The following is a 23,146-nucleotide window of genomic DNA, read 5'->3' as shown; positions in this document are numbered from 1 at the left end:
ACTCAGCTTCCCCTTCCTCCACGCACACAGGGGAAGGGCACGTCCCTGCTCTCTTTGAAGTTAGTTGCGGCTGTGTGTCTTGCTTTGGCTAATGAAAGATAAGCCTTTAAGTGACATGTGTCACTTGTGGAGTAACTTTTAAAAGCCAGCACACAATTTGTCTTATCCCGCTCCTCTGCCATAGTAATTATAGAAGCAATTCCTGGGTGACCATGACAGGCATGTTGGAAAGAAAACAAATGAGAATATATCTTTGTTGTGTCAAACCACGGAAAGTTTGGGTTTGGGATTGTTTTTATGTCCACAAAACCTGGCCTATTCTGAAAGAAACTAGGTCCCCAAATCACATTCATTACTCTTCCACTCTGACACCTCTCAAACTAACCCCTCTTTCAATCAACCAGAGCAAATCTTTACATAGACCAGAAATCTTAGACTCATTTCTGACCCCTCTCTTGGCTCTTACATCTGGCCCATTGCCATTTTACTTCCACGATCTCTCATGTGTGCTTCTGCCTTTATATTCCCATTGTCTTGGGGTGCCTGGGTGGCTCAGTCGGTTAAGCATCCTACTTCCACTCAGGTCATGATCTCGCAGTTCGTGAGTTCTAGCCCCGCGTCGGGCTCTGTGCTGACAGCTCAGAGCCTGGAGCCTGCTTCAGATTCTGTGCCTCCCTCTCTCTCTACCCCTCCCCCACTCACACTCTGCCTCTAAACAAACAAACAAACAAACAAACAAACAAACATTATATTCCCATTGTCTTTACCCTGGGCTGACCATGTAGTACCTGTGGCTGGGAAGAGTATAATAAACTCCCTTGAACTTCTTTTCTCTAACCCCATACATGTCTACTGGAGTCATCTTCTTAAAAGATGATAAGAGGTTCCTGAGGGACCACATCACCACCTTACACAACTCCTTGTTTCTCGCCAGATCAAGAAAATCCTTCCTCTAGCAATCAAGGCTCACCATTTACACGCCCCACTCATTCATTCCTTTTCTTGTGCTGTTCTGTTTCAGCGTGGAATGGATCTTTCACTTCTACCTATCCTTCAGAGTCCTTTTTAAATGCCACTTTCTTCTTTTTGTGGGGAGAAGGGCAGACAGAAAATGATTTATTAAACTTTATACAAAAAGAAAAAAACCATAAGAAATAGAATGGTACATTTTTTCCCATGTATCAACTAATCTGAAAAATTCATGGCTTAACCTGCAACAGTATATTTTCCAAAGAGTTCTTACTGACCTCACCAACCATATGTCTCTCCTTTCTTTTAGACCTAACACTTTGTTTTTAGCTCTCTCTTTTTTTCAGAGTTTATTTTTATTTATTTTGAGAGAGAGAGAGAGAGAGAGAGAGAGAGAGAGCAAGCAGTGGAGGAGCAGAGAGAGAGGGAGACAGAATCCCAAGCAGGCTCTGCTCTATCAGCACACAGCCTGAGGTGGGGCCCAAACTCACGAACCATGAGATCATGACCTGAGCTGAAGTTAAGAGTCAGATGCTTAACCGATTGAGCCACTCAGGTGTCCCTTAGCTTTCTTCTAACATTTAGGTTATTCTGACTTGTTTGGCAAAAAAAAATTTAATTATCTATATTCCCTTATGAGACTGTTATTTCTTTTGAAGCAATGTCTGGTTTATCCTTCTATCCCAACAGTAGCATGGTGGATTTGCATAGGATCTGCTCAATAAACACTTGTTTAACTGAATTGAATGAAAATAGCATTCTTTTATCTTCTTAATGATACTTTTAACATGGAAATAGGCGACGAATAGGATTAACTTCCAATATGAAGTGCAAGTGTGCCTTTTTCACAATCTTAGAAATCACTATATCCCTTGCTCAAGTAATTGGTCTCTTGCAATAGAAAGTTCAACACCTGCCTTACTTTTTCTTCCCTTTGGCATTCAGGTTTCTTAATCACGAGCAGCAAGGATCAAACTTAAGGTAATTATATAACAAACAACAACAACAACAACAACAAAAATCACAGAGTTCACACACACCTGAAATAAATCATCTTGAGTAACCAGAGCAAAATGAATGGAAATCAGAAAAGACAAAAGAGGTGTCAATAAAGAACTTCCGCTTTCACGGGAACATAATATCCCCACTGTGCTATAAAAATGGGTCTACAGCACATCAAAGAGCGTAGCAGAAGCAGTCTCCTCTACATACCACATCCATATTCCAAGCCCTTCACCTTTAATGAGAGCCTGAAACTCTCTGTGCTTCACTGTTCCTCTCTGAAGATCGATCTTCAAGGTCATCAGGAGTACAAAGAGGAATTTGTGGTTTTCGTACAGGCCTCTGACAGAGTATGTAAAAACCTCATACGTCAGATACTCAATGATATTCGTAATCCTCTTTTGAGGTAGTGGAGACTTCTCAGATCTGCAATGCATTTGAAAAGTCAAAGAAGTAAAAAGCCACTCCAAACACAGTAGGAACACAAACAGAAATTTTAAGTGACCCTGCGTGGGGGAAGGGAGGGAATTTTAAGTTACTCCCCACCTGGCCATGGACTGGTCAAATAACTTCAAGAACTGGGCCAGCGAGGTCTGGTACATGATGTTGACCATGCTCATCTCTGTGATGAGAAAGTAGAGGATGCTCCCACGGGTGGCTGCAGGCCGGAACTCCTCCTGAGCCGTGTTAATTTTGATCTCCGTTTCTGCGGCCACGTGCAGCTTTTCACTTACTTCAGATGCTGTCTGCTTGGTGGTTCGGAGGACACCGATGAGAGATTCGTCGTCTACCAAGGAACCTAAAAGCCAAACAGGGAAGGTAGAAGGCAAGATGGGGGAAGCCACAAAGGAGACGCATCACTTCCGAAATCGCCCTGTCCATTTCCAAGTCTCTGTCTTCAAAGCCCGCAAGGGAGAAGGGCAGATGTTAACTAACACACCAAGAGGCTTCCAGCCCAACTGTCCTCTGATGCCTAAATCCATCTAAACATTCCTGGGGACGGGTTGTCCCCTATGCTGCCTGAACACCTGCAAAAGGTGATTCACAAGGCAGCCCCCATGACTGGCCTGCGAGTGTCTGAAGACCAAAATCAGGCTCCATGTACCCCCAGCGGTTTCAGCCATGCCTTATGTGACACAGCTTTCCCCTCCATTATCCCCTCCATGGTCCCCCTCAAAGTGTCATGAGCTCGTCCACCCAGTTTGAGTTATGGCGGGAGCCCATCCCATGTTCCACACCAGCTTGCAGTGGAATGGTACCCTCTTTAGTCCAGCTTTAGTAGATAAGTCCTTGCCGCTGAGAACTCTGGTCCCTCCATGTCTCCAACAAGAAGAAACTGGGGGATAGTGGAAGTGTCCCGCCAGGAACAAAAATCCTCATTTTATTTTTAGTTTCACCTTTCATGATCATTTTTAATAGAAACACCCATGTTTCTGTGACAATAAATCCAACTTTAAGATACGGAAAGATACTTGGGACATGCTGAGCTAAAAGGTCACAATATCTGCAAATAGCGTGCTCTGGCCTGACCCTAGACCTCTGGATGGCAGGTGAATGCTTCAGGAAGGTGTGAGTTACTCCGATGGGCATTCTGGGTCTACCATGAAAGTCCAAATTGCAATCAACCTCACAGGGATGACACCTTGATCCAGCACACACTTGGCTGGAGCCGGGCAAGAGCCCTCCGCTCTCCCTGCTGATATTAGAACGCCCAGAGGTAGCCACATGGCTGGGAGAAGTCACTGGACCAGAGGACAGAGAAGTTCACAAACACAAGCAGTGCAATCAAGGCAGATAGAAGGTCTTTTCCATGAGGTCCCTGTAAAGGTAGTGCTGGAGACCGCTGCAGGAATGATATATCATGTACTTCTGGAGGTTAAGATTTTTGTTTATCTCCAAGGATTAAAGTACTGCTGGGAAGCACTCATTATAATGAGGCTGTAATCAATAGCAGGATTTAGGCTACTGTAACTTACCTACTGCAGAACAATATGGTGTTTGCTGACTTTATTGTCTTGGGATAGGATATTTTTATTTATTGAGAGAGACTACATCCCCAAATCAGACTGCGCCAGGGAGAACCCATCCCTGACTTCTAAGTAGATGGTCAAGGCAACATGAGAGTGAGCTTGGGCCTTGGGTGCCCAAGTGCCTCTGACACAGATTACACACCTCATAACCCGCTGTGGTAACTGCATTTCATTGCCAAATGAAAGAGTCGATCTTAAAAAAAAAAAAAAAATCAGATTGAGCACATTAGTTTCCTTTGGGCAAGCAAATTAGCCTATTATGAGTTACCTAGCTCTATTGGGAGCCCTTATGTTTCTCAGGAGAGAGCAATTATATCAAGAAAACTGTGTTATTCTCAAATGCTCAGGCTCTGTTTGCTAATTCAAAAATCAGATTCTCTGAGGTCCCTCTTCAAATGTCTAGATGGAAATTGCCTCACTTGTGTTTGCCTTGGTAACTCAACTGTTTCCTAACATCTACAATCATGAGGGTCCTGAAAAGAGGGCACCAGAAATCCTTGTTCAGAACCCACTGTTTGGTGACTTGTTAATAAATCAGTACCTTTTGTGGCGCTTAATTTGTAGAGAAGGTTGTCTTCCAGTTCCTTCATCTTCCGCTTGTTGAAAGTCACATCCTCCAAAAGTTTAACCCTCTCAGACTCTAATTCCTGTTATCAAGAGACACGAAACAATAGCAGAACTGTGATCACCAGCCATGGTGGCAGATCCCATTTACTAGTGCTTCTGGTCAATTTTTAAAAGTTTAAACCAAAGTGCCTCTGGAATGACAGAAGAAATTACCATCACTAGTCAAATCTATCCATCTGTACTTTTGTATCTCTGGAGACTTAAAAACATTATGCCCACTAGGGGCGCCTGGGCGGCTCAGTCAATTAAGCGTGCGACTTCAGCTCAGGTCATGATCTCAGGGTCTGTGGGTTCAAGCCCTGCATCGGGCTCTGTGCTCACAGCTCAGAGTCTGGAGCCTGCTTCAGATTCTGTCTCCTTCTCTCTCTGCCCCTGTCCCATTCACACTCTGTCTCTATCTCTCAAATATAAATAAAATTTTTTTAATTAAAAAAAAAAATGATGACCACTAGCATTAAGCTTCCATAGCATGCATGAGATGCCCCTGCTAAAATAATTTTGTCTGATTATCCCCTCTCTCTTCCTGGATCTAAGTTTATTTAAATTAGAGTGTCCCATTTTCTTGGCCCTGTTCCCACACAGTCTCTGTGTGAAATGCTAACTTTATTGGCAAGCAGAAGTGGTAGAAGCAGAGACATAATATTAAGAAACCAAGAGGCCACCCAAGCTGAATGTGAGCTCTTGCTTTGGGATCTGCCTATGGGAACACCAGGCAGTTTGTTTGGTTTGACACAGCCAGTTGCCAATACAAATCCATTTTCCATTGTTTGACATCTCTTTCTACCAGACGGGCCAAACTGGGTGTTTGGAAGGCATATTTTTTTTCAACAAAAATAATGTATTTTTCAAGTTATATTTGGAAAAAACTTCAAATTTTCAGAAAAGTTACAACACTGATATAATAAACTCACATATGCTTTGCCTAGATTCACCAGATAACATTTTGCTTCATCATACTCTCCCATTCTCCCTCTTTCTCTCTCTCTCTATATATAATATATATAATATACATATATTATATATGTATAATATACATATATATAATACTTACCACCATTATTATTATTGGTGAAACATTTGCTGATGTCATGATCCTTTACCCCTAAGAAAACTTTAGCAAACATCCTAAGAACCAGGATATCCTGTTGCACAAGCATAGTGCAATTTTCAAACTCAGGAAATTTAACATGGATTTAGTACTCTTGGCTCAACGTAAAGTGAATTGAAATTGCCTCCGTAGCATTTTTTTATAGCACTTTTCTTTCCTGACCTTAAATAGAATCATGCACTGTACTTAGAATTATGTTAAAAGAAAGTGCTTTTAAGGTACATATTTGAGAAAATTTCTTGAAAAACCACTTCAGAAATTCTACCACTTTCAGAAAGTCTTCTTAAACCAATTTGTCCATCAGAAGCCACCGCACCAGGTTTGTCTTTACACGGGCCATGGCTTGCGTCACAATCTGTGTGTAGATTAGGTCCCTCTAATGAGATCTTGTACGTCTAGAGGGCAGGAGCTGATCTGCTTCACCTTTGTATTCCTTAGAGCCCTTGCCCTGAGGTTTTGCAGAGAAAGGACCTGGCATGATAAATATGTGTGACATTGAAGTGTGCTAAATTTCGTTCAACAACTTTGTTTTATATCTGGGGAAACTGAGGACTCAGAAATATTAACTCCAAATAACATCCCATTATCATTCTCATGGTTAGTTACTGGCAAAGACAGGTCTGATACCCTTGTCCTCCAACTCCAACACAGTTGTATTATTGTCATTTTACTATTGATGGGGTGGCAATGAAGGTCATGGCTGCATTTGCATGGGAATGCCTAAGGCATTGTTTCCATTAAAATGGTCACCTCTGGGTGGCAGTATAGGAATCTGTGGACAAAATGAAATCACGTTGGAAAAGCAAGCATCACGGGACAGTGGACACTTGTGGGTTTTACAGCATGACCTGTAAAGCTTATCTAGGAGGGCTGGCAGGGTGGAAAGTCCATGTGCTTTTATGGGTTAAGACCCTATTCTCTGTGGTCTCTGTCCCTCCATAAAATGAGGGTGTAAGAGCAATATAGCTAAGAGGGTTAAACATCACGGTCAGGATGTCTTCCTGCAGAGTAAGTGTGTGTGTGTGTGTGTGTGTGTGTGTGTGTGTGTGTGTGTGTGTTTCCAGCAAGATTGAAGTAAGCACCTTAATGTATCCCTTGAAGGGGAAGCTGAAGCCTAGAAGATCAGGTGTGGGGCCCTCTGGGGACAGAGTGTAGCCTACTTTAAACAGGGAGTGGCCTGCCTTACAGAAATTCGTGCAGCCTGCATGGGATACCGGACCAGTGAGGAATCATCTCAGAACAGATAAACAGCACCAGTTAAACCATGAAGGAAGGCACCATGTGGCCCTAAGACGTGAGGAGGCAATGAGGCCCATGCTCTCTCTGCCTGGCTGTGGAAGTGCCATGACCCCCTTTCTGGACTGCAGAAACCCCAGGATCTTTGTTGGAAGACCCAACAGCTACCAAGAATGGAAGGTGGGACTGTACCCCCTTCCCTCCACCAGACTGGGAAGGCCGGCCCCAAGGTAACCATCTCTGTTAATCAGGTAGGGTTTCACTTCTCCTTTTACTGAGTCTCTCTATTTCTTTTTTTTTTTTTTTTTTAATGTTTATTTATTTTTGAGCACACGGGCACACGCACTCACGAGAGACAGAGAGAGAGAGAGAGAGAGAGAGACAGAGCAGACAGAGTATGAGCAGGGAGGAGCAGAGAGAGAGGGAGGCACAGAATCCAAAGCAGGCTCCAGGCTCTGAGCTGTTAGCACAGAGCCCGATGCGGGGCTCGAACTCACGGACCGTGAGATCATGACCTGAGCCGAAGTCGGACGCGACCCAGGCGCCCCTGAGTCTCTGTTTCTCTGGTGTGAGTATCATTTCTCTTTCCCTCTTCCAATGTCTTTCCTGTGTCCGTGGCACCTGTTCCTATTTCTTGTCTTTCCCTTTTCCTTGCCAAGTCTGCTGCTGCCAATCTTTTTCTCACCCTCCCATTTTAAGCCTCTCCGGTCTTATTATTGCTAAACTTGCCCTTTCCTTGAACCCTCAATACTCAAGTTAATTCTATGTAAGCAAATATAATCTTTCTCAGATTTTATGCAAATATATTTTCTATATGCAAATACGTATAATTACATTTTATGCAAGCATATTTTATGCATAACATTAAATGTTTCCTGAGATTTATCTTAAAAATTAGTTTAATCTTGTATCAGTCTCTTAAAGCCTTCAAGTTTTAAGTTGTTCTTTGTTTTATTGGAACCCTCAATCACACTTAATTTCTCTGCTTTCATGCAAATTTTATTCAATTAAAATGAAAGTTAGGTTCTCTGTATCATTAGAGTACCAGACTGTAGTAGTTGAAACTTCTACAGTGGCAATATACTCATTCAGAGCAATTTCTTTTTCTCCAGGATCACTATTTTATTGAATTTTTCCGGTACACCAAAGATCACCCATCCAGGGGACTATAGACATGAAGCCAACATACCCCAAGGTTGAAAGACAGAAACAGAAAGAGCAGTGTGAGGGTGTGTGTGTGTGTATGTGTGTGCGCACACGCATGTGTGGGGTTGGAAGACAGGTGAATTCGGTACATGATTTCTTGGAAAGACTTGAGACAGCTAAACAAATATTTATGTTAACGAAGGTAAATACAGTTTGCTTAATTTTTTCTTTCTCATATACTTAACAATTTCAGAATACATTTTAAGCTTTTATTATAATTTATGAGAAGTAGTCCTCTACCTTGAGCAATTATTACCTGTTTCTCAGTTAAAATCACTCTCCTTAGTAACTGATTTTCAAGGCCTTTCATGGTGACAGTAAAATCAATGACTGATGTTTTAGCATTGATCTCAGGGGTGAAGGCAGGGTTTGGTAACTTTGTAGTAATATAAAGTTTAAATGTATCCATGATATCGCATTCCTTATCACCGACTTTCACCTATATCAATTCAAATACACAATCAAAAAACAGCTTAAAGGACAGGGAAAGGAATCTGGGTTTAAATTAGGAAAGAATTTAACAGAGGTCAGCGCTGGGAAATTTGGATGAATTGCAAAGGAAAAAGTTGTAAAACTTTAATCACTGATCTTAAATAATTAAATAATGTAGATTTGTGGTCCTGCCCGAAGATGTTGTTAGCCGTGACACCAAGCAAAGTAAAAGAAACATTTATCCCAAACAAATGTTGCCTAAGGGAAAACTCAGACACATCCCAGATTTGCCCGTTTTCTCCCACTTGAGGAAATTGTTTCCTACTGAGGAAATCTGTGGTGTTTAGAGGAAGTGTTATCCCTCTTTGCATTTCACAGTCCTCAAAGAAGCATACTTGACAACTGAAAAGATTAAAGGAATTTTCAAAGGAAAAAAATGCCAACATTTTATCCAGAGAGATAACATTTATCTTAGACACTACAATTTGCAGTATATTTAAAAACACCTGGTTTCGCTATCTAAAAGTGAGGTGGAAATGATACCATTTGTAAAGGACTTAAATTTTTAATTAATCTTGATTCTACCTGTGGTTGGAAATCACATCAATAAGGCACTCCCACAGTTTCAAGCCCCATGCCTTCACACCACAGATAAGGATCTGTTCTTTTGAAAGACCTTCAGGAAGACCTTCAGGAAGACCTTCAGGAATAAAAATCCTACACCCTCCTTTGGCATGTTAAATAAGGCATATAAAAGAATTCACATTATGAAAAATATTTTCCTAAATAAAATTTTGTTTAATGAGAAAATCTGCATTCTTTACTTATTCACTGATATTCATGAAATTAAGTTGTCCAAAGTGAAAAATCTCAATCAGAAATGTCATTCATCAAGAAATAAAACCAAAGAGGGGCGCCTGGGTGGCTCAGTCGGTTAAGCGGCCGACTTCAGCTCAGGTCATGATCTCCCGGTCCTTGAGTTAAAGCCCCACGTCGGGCTCTGTGCTGACAGCTCAGAGGCTGGAGCCTGTTTCATATCCTGTGTCTCTCTCTCTCTGGGGCCCCCCCCCCCCGGGGGGTGCTCTGTGTCTCGCGGGCTCAAAAATAAATAAAATGTTAAAAAAAATTAAATGTTTAAAAAAAATAAATAAAACCAAAGAAGCCTAAAGGTAGAGAATGCCACAATTAAAAAAGAAACACTTCTGAAAATGATTCATGTCACCAACGATGGGAAACAGCAATCCATAGCTTCTAGCAAAGTCTGTGAGTTTAAACTGAAAGTTAATAAAGAGAGAAATGAACAAAGAAATGTTCATAGACTGTATTAAAATGCCATTTTCTCCAGTGAGAACACAGAGGTTTTATTGTATAGATGAGAATATGGCTTATAAATCCAATTTTCTCAGAGCTGCTAACATACAAACATATATACATATATATATATATGTATATATGTATACACACACATATATATACACACATATACATACACATATATATATATATATATATACACATACACATATATATATATAGTGTGTGTGTGTGTGTGTGTGTGTAACACTAATATATTATTATAACCAGACAATGTCTGTCCTTAATATGTTATTTAGTGTCAGCTAAATGGCTACTCTAACCAAGATATTGCCCTTCCCTGTGTTTTTTCATATATTGTTAAAAAATAAGGGAAACACTAAATATGATTTTGGAAATAATTTTTTCCAGTGTATCCAATACTACCACCTCAAGGAAAGTGTCTTCGCTGCTATACTCAAAAAGATAAGTAGATGTCACCATTGTTCTTTTCTTCTTCTTCTTCTTTTTTTTTTTTTTTCTTTCCCTGAAGCTCACCTTGAATGTGGTGCCTGATTTAATGAAATTCTTTTCTAATACATTATCCAAGGCTGGATCCAGCTCCTCACGAATATCCTCAATGAGAAGGGGTCGGCCCAAGGAAAGGCTGTCTTCCAAGTGTGTGCGGAAATATTTATGGTTCAGAGATGTTACCTAGAAATAGAGTTCATTACTACATAAATGTTACAAAGAATGTGCTTATTCCTAATGGAAACAAAGAGATTTGCTGGACAAGTGATTAAGAATTTTAAGGGCTATATAGGAAGCCTTACTTAGGAAAAATAAAAGTAAGAACATTTTATTTTCAAAACTTGGTAGGCCATGACTTTCTGGAAGCCCTGGATGTGCAACTGAATCTCTGATCAAAACAGGAGTCAGGTGGCATTCCTTAAAGGGAATGTCACAGCTCTGCTCCTACAGATGGAAGAGAAGTAACCAAGGATTAAACCTGTCATGCTTACATAGTTAGTTACAATGTAACTAAGAGAAAGCAAAGTAACTTGCACATTTGTGCTATTCATTTATCTCCTCAGGACCACTCACAAGATGATCAAGTAACTAAAAAAATAAGCATAAGAGCATCAGAAATTATATACTGAGTCAAACCAAGGGTCCATCCATGTATTCTGTCTCTGACAGTGGCTCAATGGAAGAATATGATAGACACTTTCCATAAGATCAACTTAAAAGACTGTGTGTTCACTTTTTACATTACATTTGTAAAAAATTAGAATTCTGAATGCCTGGTGGGGCCCCATTTCTAGTTCAGTGTTTGTTGATTAGTTAAAATAGACACACTGGGCTGGTTGATCTTCGCATTAGCTAAGCGGCTTTGAACTCTTAACTTCTTTGATCCCTCCCCCTGCCTAAAAGTGAGGATTCCACAAGCTTCAGTCCTTAAATCTCCATCTCCTTATTCTCTACCCACTGGATTCAGCTATTGCCTCTACGCCACTGTGAGTGCTGATCCTAAGATACAAGGAAGATCCGCTGGGACAGCAGGTCATGAAAAGAGTGGAATTAAAAAATATTATCTCTCGGGGTGCCTGGGTGGCTCAGTCGGTTAAGTGTCCAACTTCGGCTCAGGTCATGATCTCACAGTTCATGAGTTTGAGCCCCGTACTGGGCTCTGTGCTGACAGCTCAGAGCCTGGAGCCTGCTTCAGATTCTGTGTCTCCCTCTCTCTCTGCCCCTCCCCTGCTCATGCACTCTCTCTCTCTCTCTCTCTCTCTCTCAAAAATCAATAAACATTAAAAAAATTGTTTTAAATATTATTTCTCACTTGCTATGAAAAAGAGATATGGAATTGAAAAATTAAATAAGCCTACCCTTGTCCTGTTTTGGATAAGAAGGAAATGACTAAAAGAAAAAAAATCCTGCACATGAAGGAATTTGTTTCCCTGGATGGATAGCTTTATTTACACAAATGATGAGCTGTGAAAGACCTCATTATGAGCTGACAAGGTAAATGAATCTAAACAAAGAGCTTTAACCAGCTTTTTAAACTAGATGAAACAAGGTCCCAATGAGACGAAATATAATTGTCCTGCTCTATTTCCTAAGGAGTAAACTCTGTTTTTTGTGATTTCCTTCCTAAGTGTGATGGTTCATATCATGTGTCAATCTGAATGAGGTAGGGGCTGTCCAGGTACCTGACAAACATTATTTCAGGCTGTGTCTGTGACAGTGTTTCCAGAAGAGATTGGTCTTGGAATAGGCAGACCGAGTAAAGAAAATCATCCTCACCTACTTGGGTGGGCATCATCCACTCCATTGAGGGCCTGAATAGAGCCCAAAGGTGGAGGAAGAGCAAATTTGCTCTCTGCTTGAGCTAAGACATTCATCTTCTCCTGCCTTTGGACATCAACGACCAGCTCTTGGGCCTTCGGACTTGGATTGGGACTCCTATTACTTACTCCCCTGGATCCCAGACCTTCAGAGTTTGGACTAGAACTACATGACCAGCTTTCTTGGACCTCTAGGTTGTAGACAACAGACTGTGGAACGTCTTGGCCTCCCTAATCCCATGAGCCAATATCTCATAATAAATCTTTTTCTATATATCTGCATTTACATATAGATATCCTATGTATTCGGTTTCTCTGGAGAACCCTAATACACCAAGAAATTGGGGTGCATGGGTGGCTCAGTCAGTTAAGCGTCCAACTTTGGCTCAGGTCATGATCTCGCATTTTGTGAGTTTAAGCCCCACATTGGGCTCTGTGCTGACAGTTGGAGCCTGGACCCTTCTTCAGATTCTATATCTCCCTCTCTCTCTGCCCCTCCCCTGCTCGCACTCTGTCTCTCTCTCCCTCAAAATAAATAAACATTAAATTTTTTTTTAAAAGAAATAATAATTTTCAAATTATCAATTTATTTAAGATAACTTTTAGCCAACTTCAATGCCTTTTATAAATTTGAAATAATGGCTTGGAGTCATAATTTCATATTTAATTAACTTTATTTTCTTGTGCAGTAACCCTAAGTGGTAGCTACCAACAGAGCCTGGATCACCTGCAAAGATACTCTGGTATTGGGTCTTTACAAGGTGGTCAGTGAATTCTTTATAGGGAAACTTGATGAATACCTTCCCTTTCTGGAAGTCTGAGCTGAAGGTTCTGGGGATGGTGTTGAAGGTGATCTTGGCAAAGCTGCCAAGGTAGAATGTAGTCCTAGGCATACAATACATGTTTTGTTTTTCATTTATAAAGTGTTTCATTTTTCATTCTGTTTTCCTTCCCAAATAAAAGAAATACTATTTTTGTTTTATTCTGTCTTCATTTATGTGTGTTTGCGCATGTGTTTATCCACATATTTTAAAAATAATGTCTCCTGAGTAAGGAGAATATAGTTCAATCTTACATTCCAGCAGTCAATGTCTTTAAAAATACATTAAGTATCTGTGGCATATTTCTATTACTTCCTCGAGAAGATTCCTGGGACTGGGTAACAGCAGAAAGGACATTATCGAAGGCTATCAAGGAGCTTAATGCCAAAATGGACAGACAAAGCTATGATCAGGAACATTAAGAACAGGATGAGTAGGGAGATGGACAGTCAGAAGAGGCAAGAGGAATGGAACAGGGGACACATTCTAGCTGCATGGATCCAGGAAATAAAGTTCAGGGGTAGGAATGCTCCTGTTTACTCCACCCATGCATTCCTTCTGTGAAGACAGCTCCTCTGAAGCTACATTCCCACTGGCTTCATTTCCCTTAACACTCCTCTTCCGTTTATACTCTCTGACCCTGTCTGGGATTTCTCTGGGGTTTGTAAGTAAACAGACTGATGCATTGTGTTCTGGAGTATCTGTAAGATGGGAGTATCTTAGAGGTGTTCCTGAGCATCAGGCAGCACCCAGGTGTCAATGAAGCCCTCATCTCAGAAGGAAATCTTTCAATATTTTACCATTAAATGATGTTTGTCGTAGGCTTTTGGTAGATGCTCTTTATGTGATTAAGGGAAGATTCCTCTTATTCTTAGTTTCTTGGAAGTTTTATCACAAATGGGTGTTGAATTTTACCATGTGCTTTTTCTGCATTTATCAAGATGATCACATGATTTTTCTGTGTTTTTTTCCTTGTAATGACGTTATACTTTGATTAATCCACTTAAGTTCAATAAATACCAGAATCCCCACCCTATTGAAAGACCAGTACAGAAAATATAAAGATGGCATAAAACCATAAACCTTGGGGCGCCTGGGTGGCTCAGTCGGTTGAGCGGCCAACTTCGGCTCAGGTCACAATCTCACGGTCCGTGAGTTCGAGCCCCGCATCAGGCTCTGTGCTGACAGCTCGGAGCCTGGAGCCTGTTTCCGATTCTGTGTCTCCCTCTCTTTGACCCTTCCCCGTTCATGCTCTGTCTCTCTCTGTCTCAAAAATAAATAAACGGGGGCGCCTGGGTGGCGCAGTCGGTTAAGCATCCGACTTCAGCCAGGTCACGATCTCGCGGTCCGTGAGTTCGAGCCCCGCATCGGGCTCTGGGCTGATGGCTCAGAGCCTGGAGCCTGTTTCCGATTCTGTGTCTCCCTCTCTCTCTGCCCCTCCCCCGTTCATGCTCTGTCTCTCTCTGTCCCAAAAATAAATAAACGTTGAAAAAAAAATAAATAAATAAACGTTAAAAAAAATTAAAAAAACAAAACAAAACAAAACAAAAAAAAACCCATAAACCTTGTCGGCAAGAAGTTTAGGATACAGGAAAGATAAAAGACAAATGGGCAACGAACAGGAATTGAAGACAGACTCTAAGTTCATGTTGGAAATCCAAACAAGACATTGTGAGCATTTAGGACAGGCTATATTAAACTGGGGACACAGGGAAGTCTTGATGAAGGCCGTGTTGGAGGTGTGGGCTTTGAAGAACATTCAAGATATTTATCTGGGATATAAGTGAAGTGGGAAACAGGGTGAAGAAAGACACCCTGGTTAGTAGAATAGTTTAAGCAAAAATATGGAGCCAGGAGACTCAGAACCCTGGGAACACTGTCTGGGAAACAGTGAATAGTCTACATTGGTAGTTAAATCAAAATATTGACAGTAAACCTGAGATGCTGGAATCCTGCCCTTGTTTACCTCTACCTTATAATTAACACCTTATTAGACCCCAAGTCCAAAACTGGACTCTAGGATGGTGTGGAGAACCAAGTGCCTGAGGTAGGTTGGTGCAAACAGCCTTACACTGAGGAGCCAGGAGTTCTATTTTTACTGCTTCCCTGTAAGCCCAAGCCCAAAGCCCCGAATAAAAGCTATATCCAACACAGACGAAGGCAACAGAACCAGGAAAGGGACAGAGAGAAGAGAACATCATGAGAGAAACCAAAAGGAAAAATAATCCAAGCTCTTGCCCTAAACCACTGTTATAAAACTCAAGGGTGTAAATTAACAAGCAATTGTCACAGAGATGACAACTTTATGACTGGCAGATTCAGCTGAAATTTCAGGGGAAATTTCATGATTTTAAGATTGCTTTCCCATATACCAAGCAGCACATACCTGCAAGTCATTTTCTCTTTCCTTTGATTTAATCCAAGTTTTGCCTTGAGTTTGTGGGTCAATGAGGAGTGGGTATCTGGTGGCCTTTGTCACAATGATGCCATTCTGAATGGAGAGGTCATCTCCTGGTAATCCCTGCAGCCCCCACTCCCCAATCTAAATAACAAGAAATGGATATGGCCAGTCAGAGGAGAACAAGAATGCTTTCATTATTAATTAAGAGTGCCACAATATTAAAATAATTTAATATTAGAATATATTTTTTTTCCATTGAGACTATGCAATGGGTACCTAGAAAAAAACTCAAACTTGTAAATATGAACCAAATAACATTCACCTAAAAAAATAAATTTACAACCTAACAAATCCTTCTCTAATAACCCAAGACCAGGGTTTAGTCCTTTATGTTATATATCTTCAAACTTATGAGGAAATATTACAAAATCTATGAATTTTTGAAGCATTGTTGTTCAACATGCAGAGAACATAGGGGCTCAAAATACAGTAAGACTAGGTGGATGGTGGAGTTGGTGGAGATGATGAAATATTGACCTGTCAGGAAAGATAAGCACCAGGGGTTAAACCTCAGAAAACTCCCCTTCCTGCCCTTTGGCTTTGTTTACATGGGGGGCAGGATTTGTATAGCTGGAGGCAGAGAATTTATGACAGATAAGGTATTATATTCGCAGGTGCTCATCAATGATTTAAATATATATATTTCCGGGGCACTTGGGTGGCTCATTTGATTAAGCATGGGACTCTTGATTTCAGCTCAGGTCATGATCTCGCCATTCATGAGATTGAGCCCTGTGTCAGGCTCTGAGCTGACAGTGCGGAGCCTGCTTGGGATTCTCTCTCCTCCTCTGCCCTTCCCCACTTGCTCTCTCTCAAATAAATAAATGCAGAAACATTTAAAATATATATATATACATGTATATATATATTTCCTGGGGTGCTTGGCTGGCTCAGTCAGAAGAGTGTGTGACTCTTGATCTCGGGGTCATGAGTTTGAGCCCCACGTTGGGGGCAGAGATTACTTTTAAATTAATTAGTTAATTAATTAACAAACAAACTTAAAAAATATATATTTCCTTTCCGAATTACAAGGGAATTGCCAGCCTGCCTCCATGCCGTCAGTAAGATCACCTGGGATCCAAAGAAGCAACCAGCTTCCACCTTCATTAAATTATCCTAACAGCCCCCAAAGGTCATAATTAATATCCTGGCCTGCTTTGCCTCATCAGTGTCCGTTGCACCTTTAGTACATTACCTAGTCCCTGTAACAACCAGTTGAACATTGTTTGAATTGGAAAAGATTAATTTTTTTAACTTTTAAATGCAGATAACATGAAACTAATAGCATGACTTCCCTCAGGAAACAGCCACTGGGGAACATATTTACAGATCAGAAAGCAGCTCATGAATACAAATTGGCTGGAAAGCACTTAATGCCATAGGAGCTCTGCAAGATAGACTTAAAATTGACAGTGGCATCGAATTCCCAGCAAGGAAGGCTAGTACAGCGGGACGTGCCATCACTCAGTGATACCACAAAGGGCTGTTGTGCTATGCTGTTGGACACTACAAAAAGATGGTTAATCATCGAAAGAAGGTTAATACCAGTACTTACGGCCTAGCTAATGCCTATAATCACCTAAAATGTTTGAGAGTGTGACTTAAGAGGAGTGGTGTAAATAATGGAAAGTTATAAGAAGAACTCAATATTACCAAGCCTATAATTCATGAAGGATCTTTTTTTTTTTTTGGAAGATTTTATTTTTTTATGCAATCTACCCCCAATGTGGGGTTCGAACTCAAGACCCGGAGCTCAAGAGGTGCACGTTCCACTGACTGAGACAGCCAGGCGCCCCCACGAATGATCTTTTAGTTCACAGGAGTGCAATTGAAAATATTTTAAAAGCAAGATTTCTTAAACAGAAAGGAACTTTTATACCAAAAAAAAGGTGGTTGTTTTTTTTCAGTAACTCTTAAGCATTTTCAAAACAATCTTTTCAATGAAATGAAAAAAAAAAGGGAAAAACTTAGGTGTACCTTGGTTTCTTACTAAATAAGACTGAAATTCAAATAGTATTATAAGGAAAGTGACACTTACGGTTGGCGGGTCCACCAACATTGAAATAAGATTCAGGTTTTCGGTGAAAGGAATCTTCCGAGCTCTCAGCTCTATCTCCCACTGATCTTTAAGCAAATAGTTCCTAAATATCTGATTGAAAGGACCAAGGTAGGAAAGGAATCCAGTGCACAGAAGAATGTCACCTACAAGTCTGTTAGGAAACGAGACAAAGTGAGTACCTGACACATGTGAGCTCTCCCATTAAGGTTATGTACTAGTCCATGTTACTAGACAAAATCCTTCTCTGCTTCCTGCTTAACACTTCGAAACCAGACATGGAGAGACCATGCAAGAGGGAGCCCCCAAACCCAAATGCGGGTAGGAGGGGCCACATTTGGTGTAGACCAAGGAACAAGAGAGAAACTGCTTCCTTGAAGCCTGAGGGTCCAGAGCCCTGATGCCGAGGGAAAAAAAGCATCCTTTTCCCATGCCTTGGTCCTGTTCAGATTCAGTCTTAATAAAATTATTTTCTTCTCCCTGTCCTGTTCCCCCTCTGTTCCTCCCACTTCTTGCCATTCTCTACTCCTCTCTCATTCCCCTCTCTTCCACTTTTCTGAGGACACCAGCAGACAGGAGCACAAGTCTGCCTTGTATTTAGAGCAAACCACTGATCCACATGTTCAAAATCACTGAGATTAAGAGTATAGAACTGGACAACATATGTAGATGGTTCTGGAAAAGCCAAACAGTATCAAAAGAACTCTTGTACTAAAACCCCACACTGCTGAACCAAAATTGAGACTAAACGTGTTTCACAAACGTTTCATCCCTCTTTGTTTTACTGAGAGTGCGTGACTTAAGCTGTGAGATTCAGAAATGGTTGGTAGGGAGATGAGGGAGTGAAGCATTTCACTGGGGAGATATATTTTATTTTCTCTAATGTCACAAAGAGGTGGTGTTTGGAGTAATGATTAAGAAGGAAAGCAATCATAGCAAAGGCCAAAGTTTATACCTGTTAATCTGGGCTTTGAACTCTTTGCTTTGCTGGGTCCATCGGACCTTTTCTCCACTCAGCCCATCGATGAGAGTGGAAGCTGCCTGCATCTTTTTCCGGCACATATCTGCATCATTTAGCAAATCCTGGATTCATAAAGGGAGAGTGTCTCAAAGAACTTCCTTAAGTGCTTAATCAAACATTCACTGTATTCACACATAAACACATATGAGGGAATTTCCTAATTTGCAAAATAAATATAATCTGAAAAAGCAATGTGAGTGAAGCTTTACATGTTAAATTCTGGTAATTACTTCATCATATAGTTATTTTATCTTGCGAAATTTCAAGGAAAGCGATTTTGTAAGAGAGACTCCGAATCACATAAATTAATACAGTATTTCTATTCAGTGATTTCAAAACACAATCAGATCAATACAATACACCATTTTAAGTCTTGGATTTGATAATTCTGAGTTCTTGGAAGTTTACAAAGTGTTTTTACTTTTCCTCAGAAAAACTCTACACAACACTGATGTGCTGTGGCCAGCTTTTATCAACTCAGAAGAGCCAATTATGACATTTCCAGAAAACTTGGATGGTGTTGAACACATCGTATGATTTCATTTATATGTGGCATTTGAGAAACAGATGAACGTAGGGGAAGGGAAGGAAAAAATAAGATAAAAATAGAGAGAGACAAACCAAAAAAGACTCTTAAATACAGAGAACAAAACTGAGGGTTGCTGGAGGGGAGGTGGGGGGGTGGGAAATGGGTTAAATGGATGATGCACATTAAGGAAGGCACTTGTTGGGATGAGCACTGGGTGTCATATGTAACAGATGAATCACTGGGTTCTACTGAAACCAAAACCACACTGTATGTTAACCAACTTGAAATTAAATTTTAAAAAAGAAAAAATATATATAAGCTTACAATTAAGCTATATTAAAAGCAAAGGTAACAAGTAATAAAAACCCATCACCTCCTTATTATTTGCTACATTTTTGCCTTATCTATGTGCTTCAGGTCAAGTCAGCACTGCACCTGCATGGTGGTATGTAGTAGGGCTCAGTATGTAACAGTGCTAAACATGTAACAGTACAGTATATGAGAGTGCGCTGCTGTGCACCTGTTTCCAAACATGTGTTCACTGTCAGCGCATCAGTAGCTTAAAACTGGCAGTGGTGGGAGTATCTATGCCACAGAAATCAGAAAACAGTGCAGATCAGGGCTTTCTTTTTCCTGGGGCCCCTGTCCCATGAGGTCATGTTAGGGTCCCCATCTGACAGATAAAGCTCCATCAGTTGCCTCCAGCTGCATAGTGAATAAGTTTCTGCACCGAATCTCAAACCCAATTTTCTAACCTCCAAATCAGTCCCCTTAGGGTATGACATCGCAGCTTACTCTTACCGAAAATGATGATTAAAAACACACAAAAAAACTTTAAAGTGTCAAAAATCGAAAACAGGTAGCCATAGCCAGTGAAGGGCAGTCAGGTAAATACTTTTTTTTTTGGTCATAAACATGTGCCTCATTTACAAATACAACACATACTTGTGTAAAATTTTGATACTTTTTTTCCATAATTTTGTATACTTAATCTCACCATTTTCTCATTCATCGCTGCATCAAATTTTGCTTGTACTTTATCCAGCTCGGCTTGTTTCTCATCCAGCAGTTCCTGTGCCTTCCCCAGCTCAGCATTGGCGACTGCTAGGCGGCCCTCCTGCTTGGCCAGGTTAGCCTTACAAGGAAGAAGAGGTAATTGTATGGACTTGTATTAGGTCTGCCCAATATTTGTGGGTTTTTTTGTTTGTTTATTTGTCTGTTTCTTTACGATTTTTTTCATTTAATTTATTTTTGAGAGAGAAAGAAAGTGCACATGAGCGGGGGAGGGACAGACAGAGAGGAACACAGGAACTGAAAGCAGGCTCTGTGCTGACAGCAGAGAGCCTGATGCGGGGCTCGAACTCATGATCCGAGATCATGACCTGAGCCAAAGTCGACGCCTAACCAACTGAGCCACCCAGGCGCCTCTGTTTATGGTTTTAATTGGTAAATAATAACATGAATTACACAATTTTTGCCCAAGATGGTATGTTGAGGTCATCTGTTTCTGTGTGTTCAGCTGGAGTGTTGGAGATATTTCACTAAAGTTCTATTTTTTTCTTTTAATTATTCATGTTTGATACAGAAAACATGAAAAATGCAGCAATGTATAGAAAGGAGAATAGAGGGGCGCCTGGGTGGCGCAGTCGGTTGAGCGTCCGACTTCAGCCAGGTCACGATCTCGCGGTCCGTGGGTTCGAGCCCTGCGTCGGGCTCTGGGCTGATGGCTCAGAGCCTGGAGCCTGTTTCCGATTCTGTGTCTCCCTCTCTCTCTGCCCCTCCCCCGTTCATGCTCTGTCTCTCTCTGTCCCAAAAATAAATAAACGTTGAAAAAAAAAAAAAAAAGGAGAATAGAAATTACCCATGATTTTACCCAGAGATAGTCTGTGAGTATTGTGTTAAAAAGGTGATAACTGGCATTTTCTAGTTTTTTTCTTTGTCACTCAATATGGTGTAATCATTTCTCCTTAAACATGTCCTTAAACACTTTTTCATAGACATTAGCAATATGGCTGCATAAAATCACACTATTTTGATGTATCATAATTTATTTAACCTTTGCCCTATTTTTGACATCCCCTCCCACCATTTTAAATTATTATAAATAATGTTATTGGGCATGTGAGCATTTTGGGTTGTTCCTTTCGTAAAGACATTTTGAAATGAAATTACTGTAATGGTAGAGTTTCATCTTTTTCTACATCCTACAGCACCGAGTGAGAATTATATGTTTCTTAGAACTTTAAAAGAATCAATAAAATAATATAGCCCTAAAGCCTTCTGAGGTAGAAGCTTTTTGATAACATTCTCATTTTCTTTCCCAACGTTTAATTTATCTAAATTTAGCCCTTTTTCACAGGAAATATTAATTTAATTACTATTAATATTATTAAATTAAAAGTTTCTCATGTATTTACATACAACTGTTTAAAATTATTTAAATCTATGCATCTGTGAGTATATGTATTTTCTTCTGGATTATATTTTCCAACAACATGTATCTTATATTTTGTTTCTGCAAAGCACCAATTATTTAATTCTGCTACTGTTCTCTATTTTTTAATGTTTATTTATTTTTGAAGGAGAGAGAGAGACAGAGTGTGAGCTGGGGAGGAGCAAAGAGAGAGGGAGACACAGAATCCAAAGCAGGCTCCAGGCTCTGAGCTGTCAGCACAGATCCCAACACGGGGCTCAAACTCATGAGTCATGAGATCATGACCTGAGCTGAAGTCGGACGCTTAACCAACTGAGCCACCCAGGCGCCCCTACTTTTCTCTAACTTTTAATGTTTTTTGTTTTTTGGGTTTTTTTTTTTGGTTCTATTCCACTTTCCTTAAGTTTTGTGTGTATGTATATTTATAAGCAAGTATGTTCTGGAGTGTTTAGTTTCTTTAATTAATTTAGGAGCTAAGAAAGTGCCATTGGGCCACATAACAAAAGCTTTGGTAACTAGCTTTTTGTCATCATTTTCTAAAAAGAAGTGGCTGGATTTTTTTTTTTTTTAATGAAAACTGTGTAATCTTATTGTTTATAATCAGAGAATGAGGCCTTGACAATTTCTGCTTTTGGGAACTGAATCAAGGTCTTCTTTTAGCATTGAGTATGATCAACTTTTGTAAATGTTTCTTGGTCACTAGAAATAACTTCATATTCTTTGTTCATATTCAAGAAAGTTCAATGTAGCTATTCAACCTTAAAAATGATAAAGTGTAAAATCTCTATATAATTACTAGTTTATGGCTGCAAAAGACTGGCTACGTAATTTGCAGGGCCCAGTACAAAATTAAAATGTGGGGCCTCTTGTTAAATAATTATTAAGAACTTCAAGAGGGTGACAGTAGCCATTAAGCCAAGCACAGACCCTTCTAAACACAGAGTCCGGTGTGCACAAATCACACACTCATAAAACCAGCCTTCTGCACAATCGCAAATTGCAATACTACCTGTGTTAATATCCACTTAAAATATGAATGCATTTTGCTTTTTGTAATTTGATAACATCTTATTTATTACAAAAAGCGTAATTATAATTAAGTCTCACTGTAGATCACAATTTTTAGTAAAAATTAACTCTGTTCTTATAAGTGCATTTTTTCTTAAATTCTACATCCCTTGGTATCTTTTTGTTGGAGTAGATTGTTACATTTTCTCATCATTTCCCTTTATTAAAACTTTATTTAAAAAAAATGTTTGTTTATTTTTGAGGAAGAGAAAGTGCAAGCAGGGGAGGAGCAGAGAGAGAAGGGGTTAGAGGATCCAAAGTCGGCTCCGAGCTGACATCAGTGAGCCCGATGCAGGGATTGAACTCACAAACCATGAGATCATGACCTGAGCCACCTAGTTATTTTCAACTTCTTTTCTATTTTTCTCAAAGTTACCTATGCGCACAGTTTTAAAAGACAGCCATCTTCAGGGCCACCTGGGTGGCTCAGTCAGTTAAGCATCCAACTCTTGATTTCAGCTCAGGTCATGATCTCACAGTTTCATGAGTTCGAGCCCTGCATGTG

At 40.2% G+C, this 23,146-nt stretch overlaps 1 protein-coding gene across 1 annotated transcript in view; it reads right to left on the bottom strand.

Moving 5' to 3' along the window:
• DNAH8 (dynein axonemal heavy chain 8) overlaps positions 1-23,146 on the bottom strand; it is a 315,252-nt gene that overhangs the window by 68,282 nt on the left and 223,824 nt on the right. Inside the window, exons 72-80 of the mRNA XM_040473119.1 lie at positions 20,137-20,274; positions 18,545-18,672; positions 17,572-17,743; positions 15,459-15,614; positions 10,462-10,617; positions 8,435-8,617; positions 4,543-4,648; positions 2,518-2,770; positions 2,207-2,397 (exon numbers count right to left, since the gene is read on the bottom strand). Of these exons, the coding sequence (XP_040329053.1) occupies positions 2,207-2,397; positions 2,518-2,770; positions 4,543-4,648; positions 8,435-8,617; positions 10,462-10,617; positions 15,459-15,614; positions 17,572-17,743; positions 18,545-18,672; positions 20,137-20,274 (1,483 nt within the window). The remainder of the gene's footprint in view (positions 1-2,206; positions 2,398-2,517; positions 2,771-4,542; positions 4,649-8,434; positions 8,618-10,461; positions 10,618-15,458; positions 15,615-17,571; positions 17,744-18,544; positions 18,673-20,136; positions 20,275-23,146) is intronic.

Source organism: Herpailurus yagouaroundi, unplaced genomic scaffold (assembly GCF_014898765.1).
Source record: "Herpailurus yagouaroundi ecotype Mexico unplaced genomic scaffold, PumYag 139, whole genome shotgun sequence".
NCBI lineage: Eukaryota > Metazoa > Chordata > Mammalia > Carnivora > Felidae > Herpailurus > Herpailurus yagouaroundi.
Note: the sequence above shows the minus strand (reverse complement) of the source record. Positions and strands in the feature narration are given on the sequence as shown.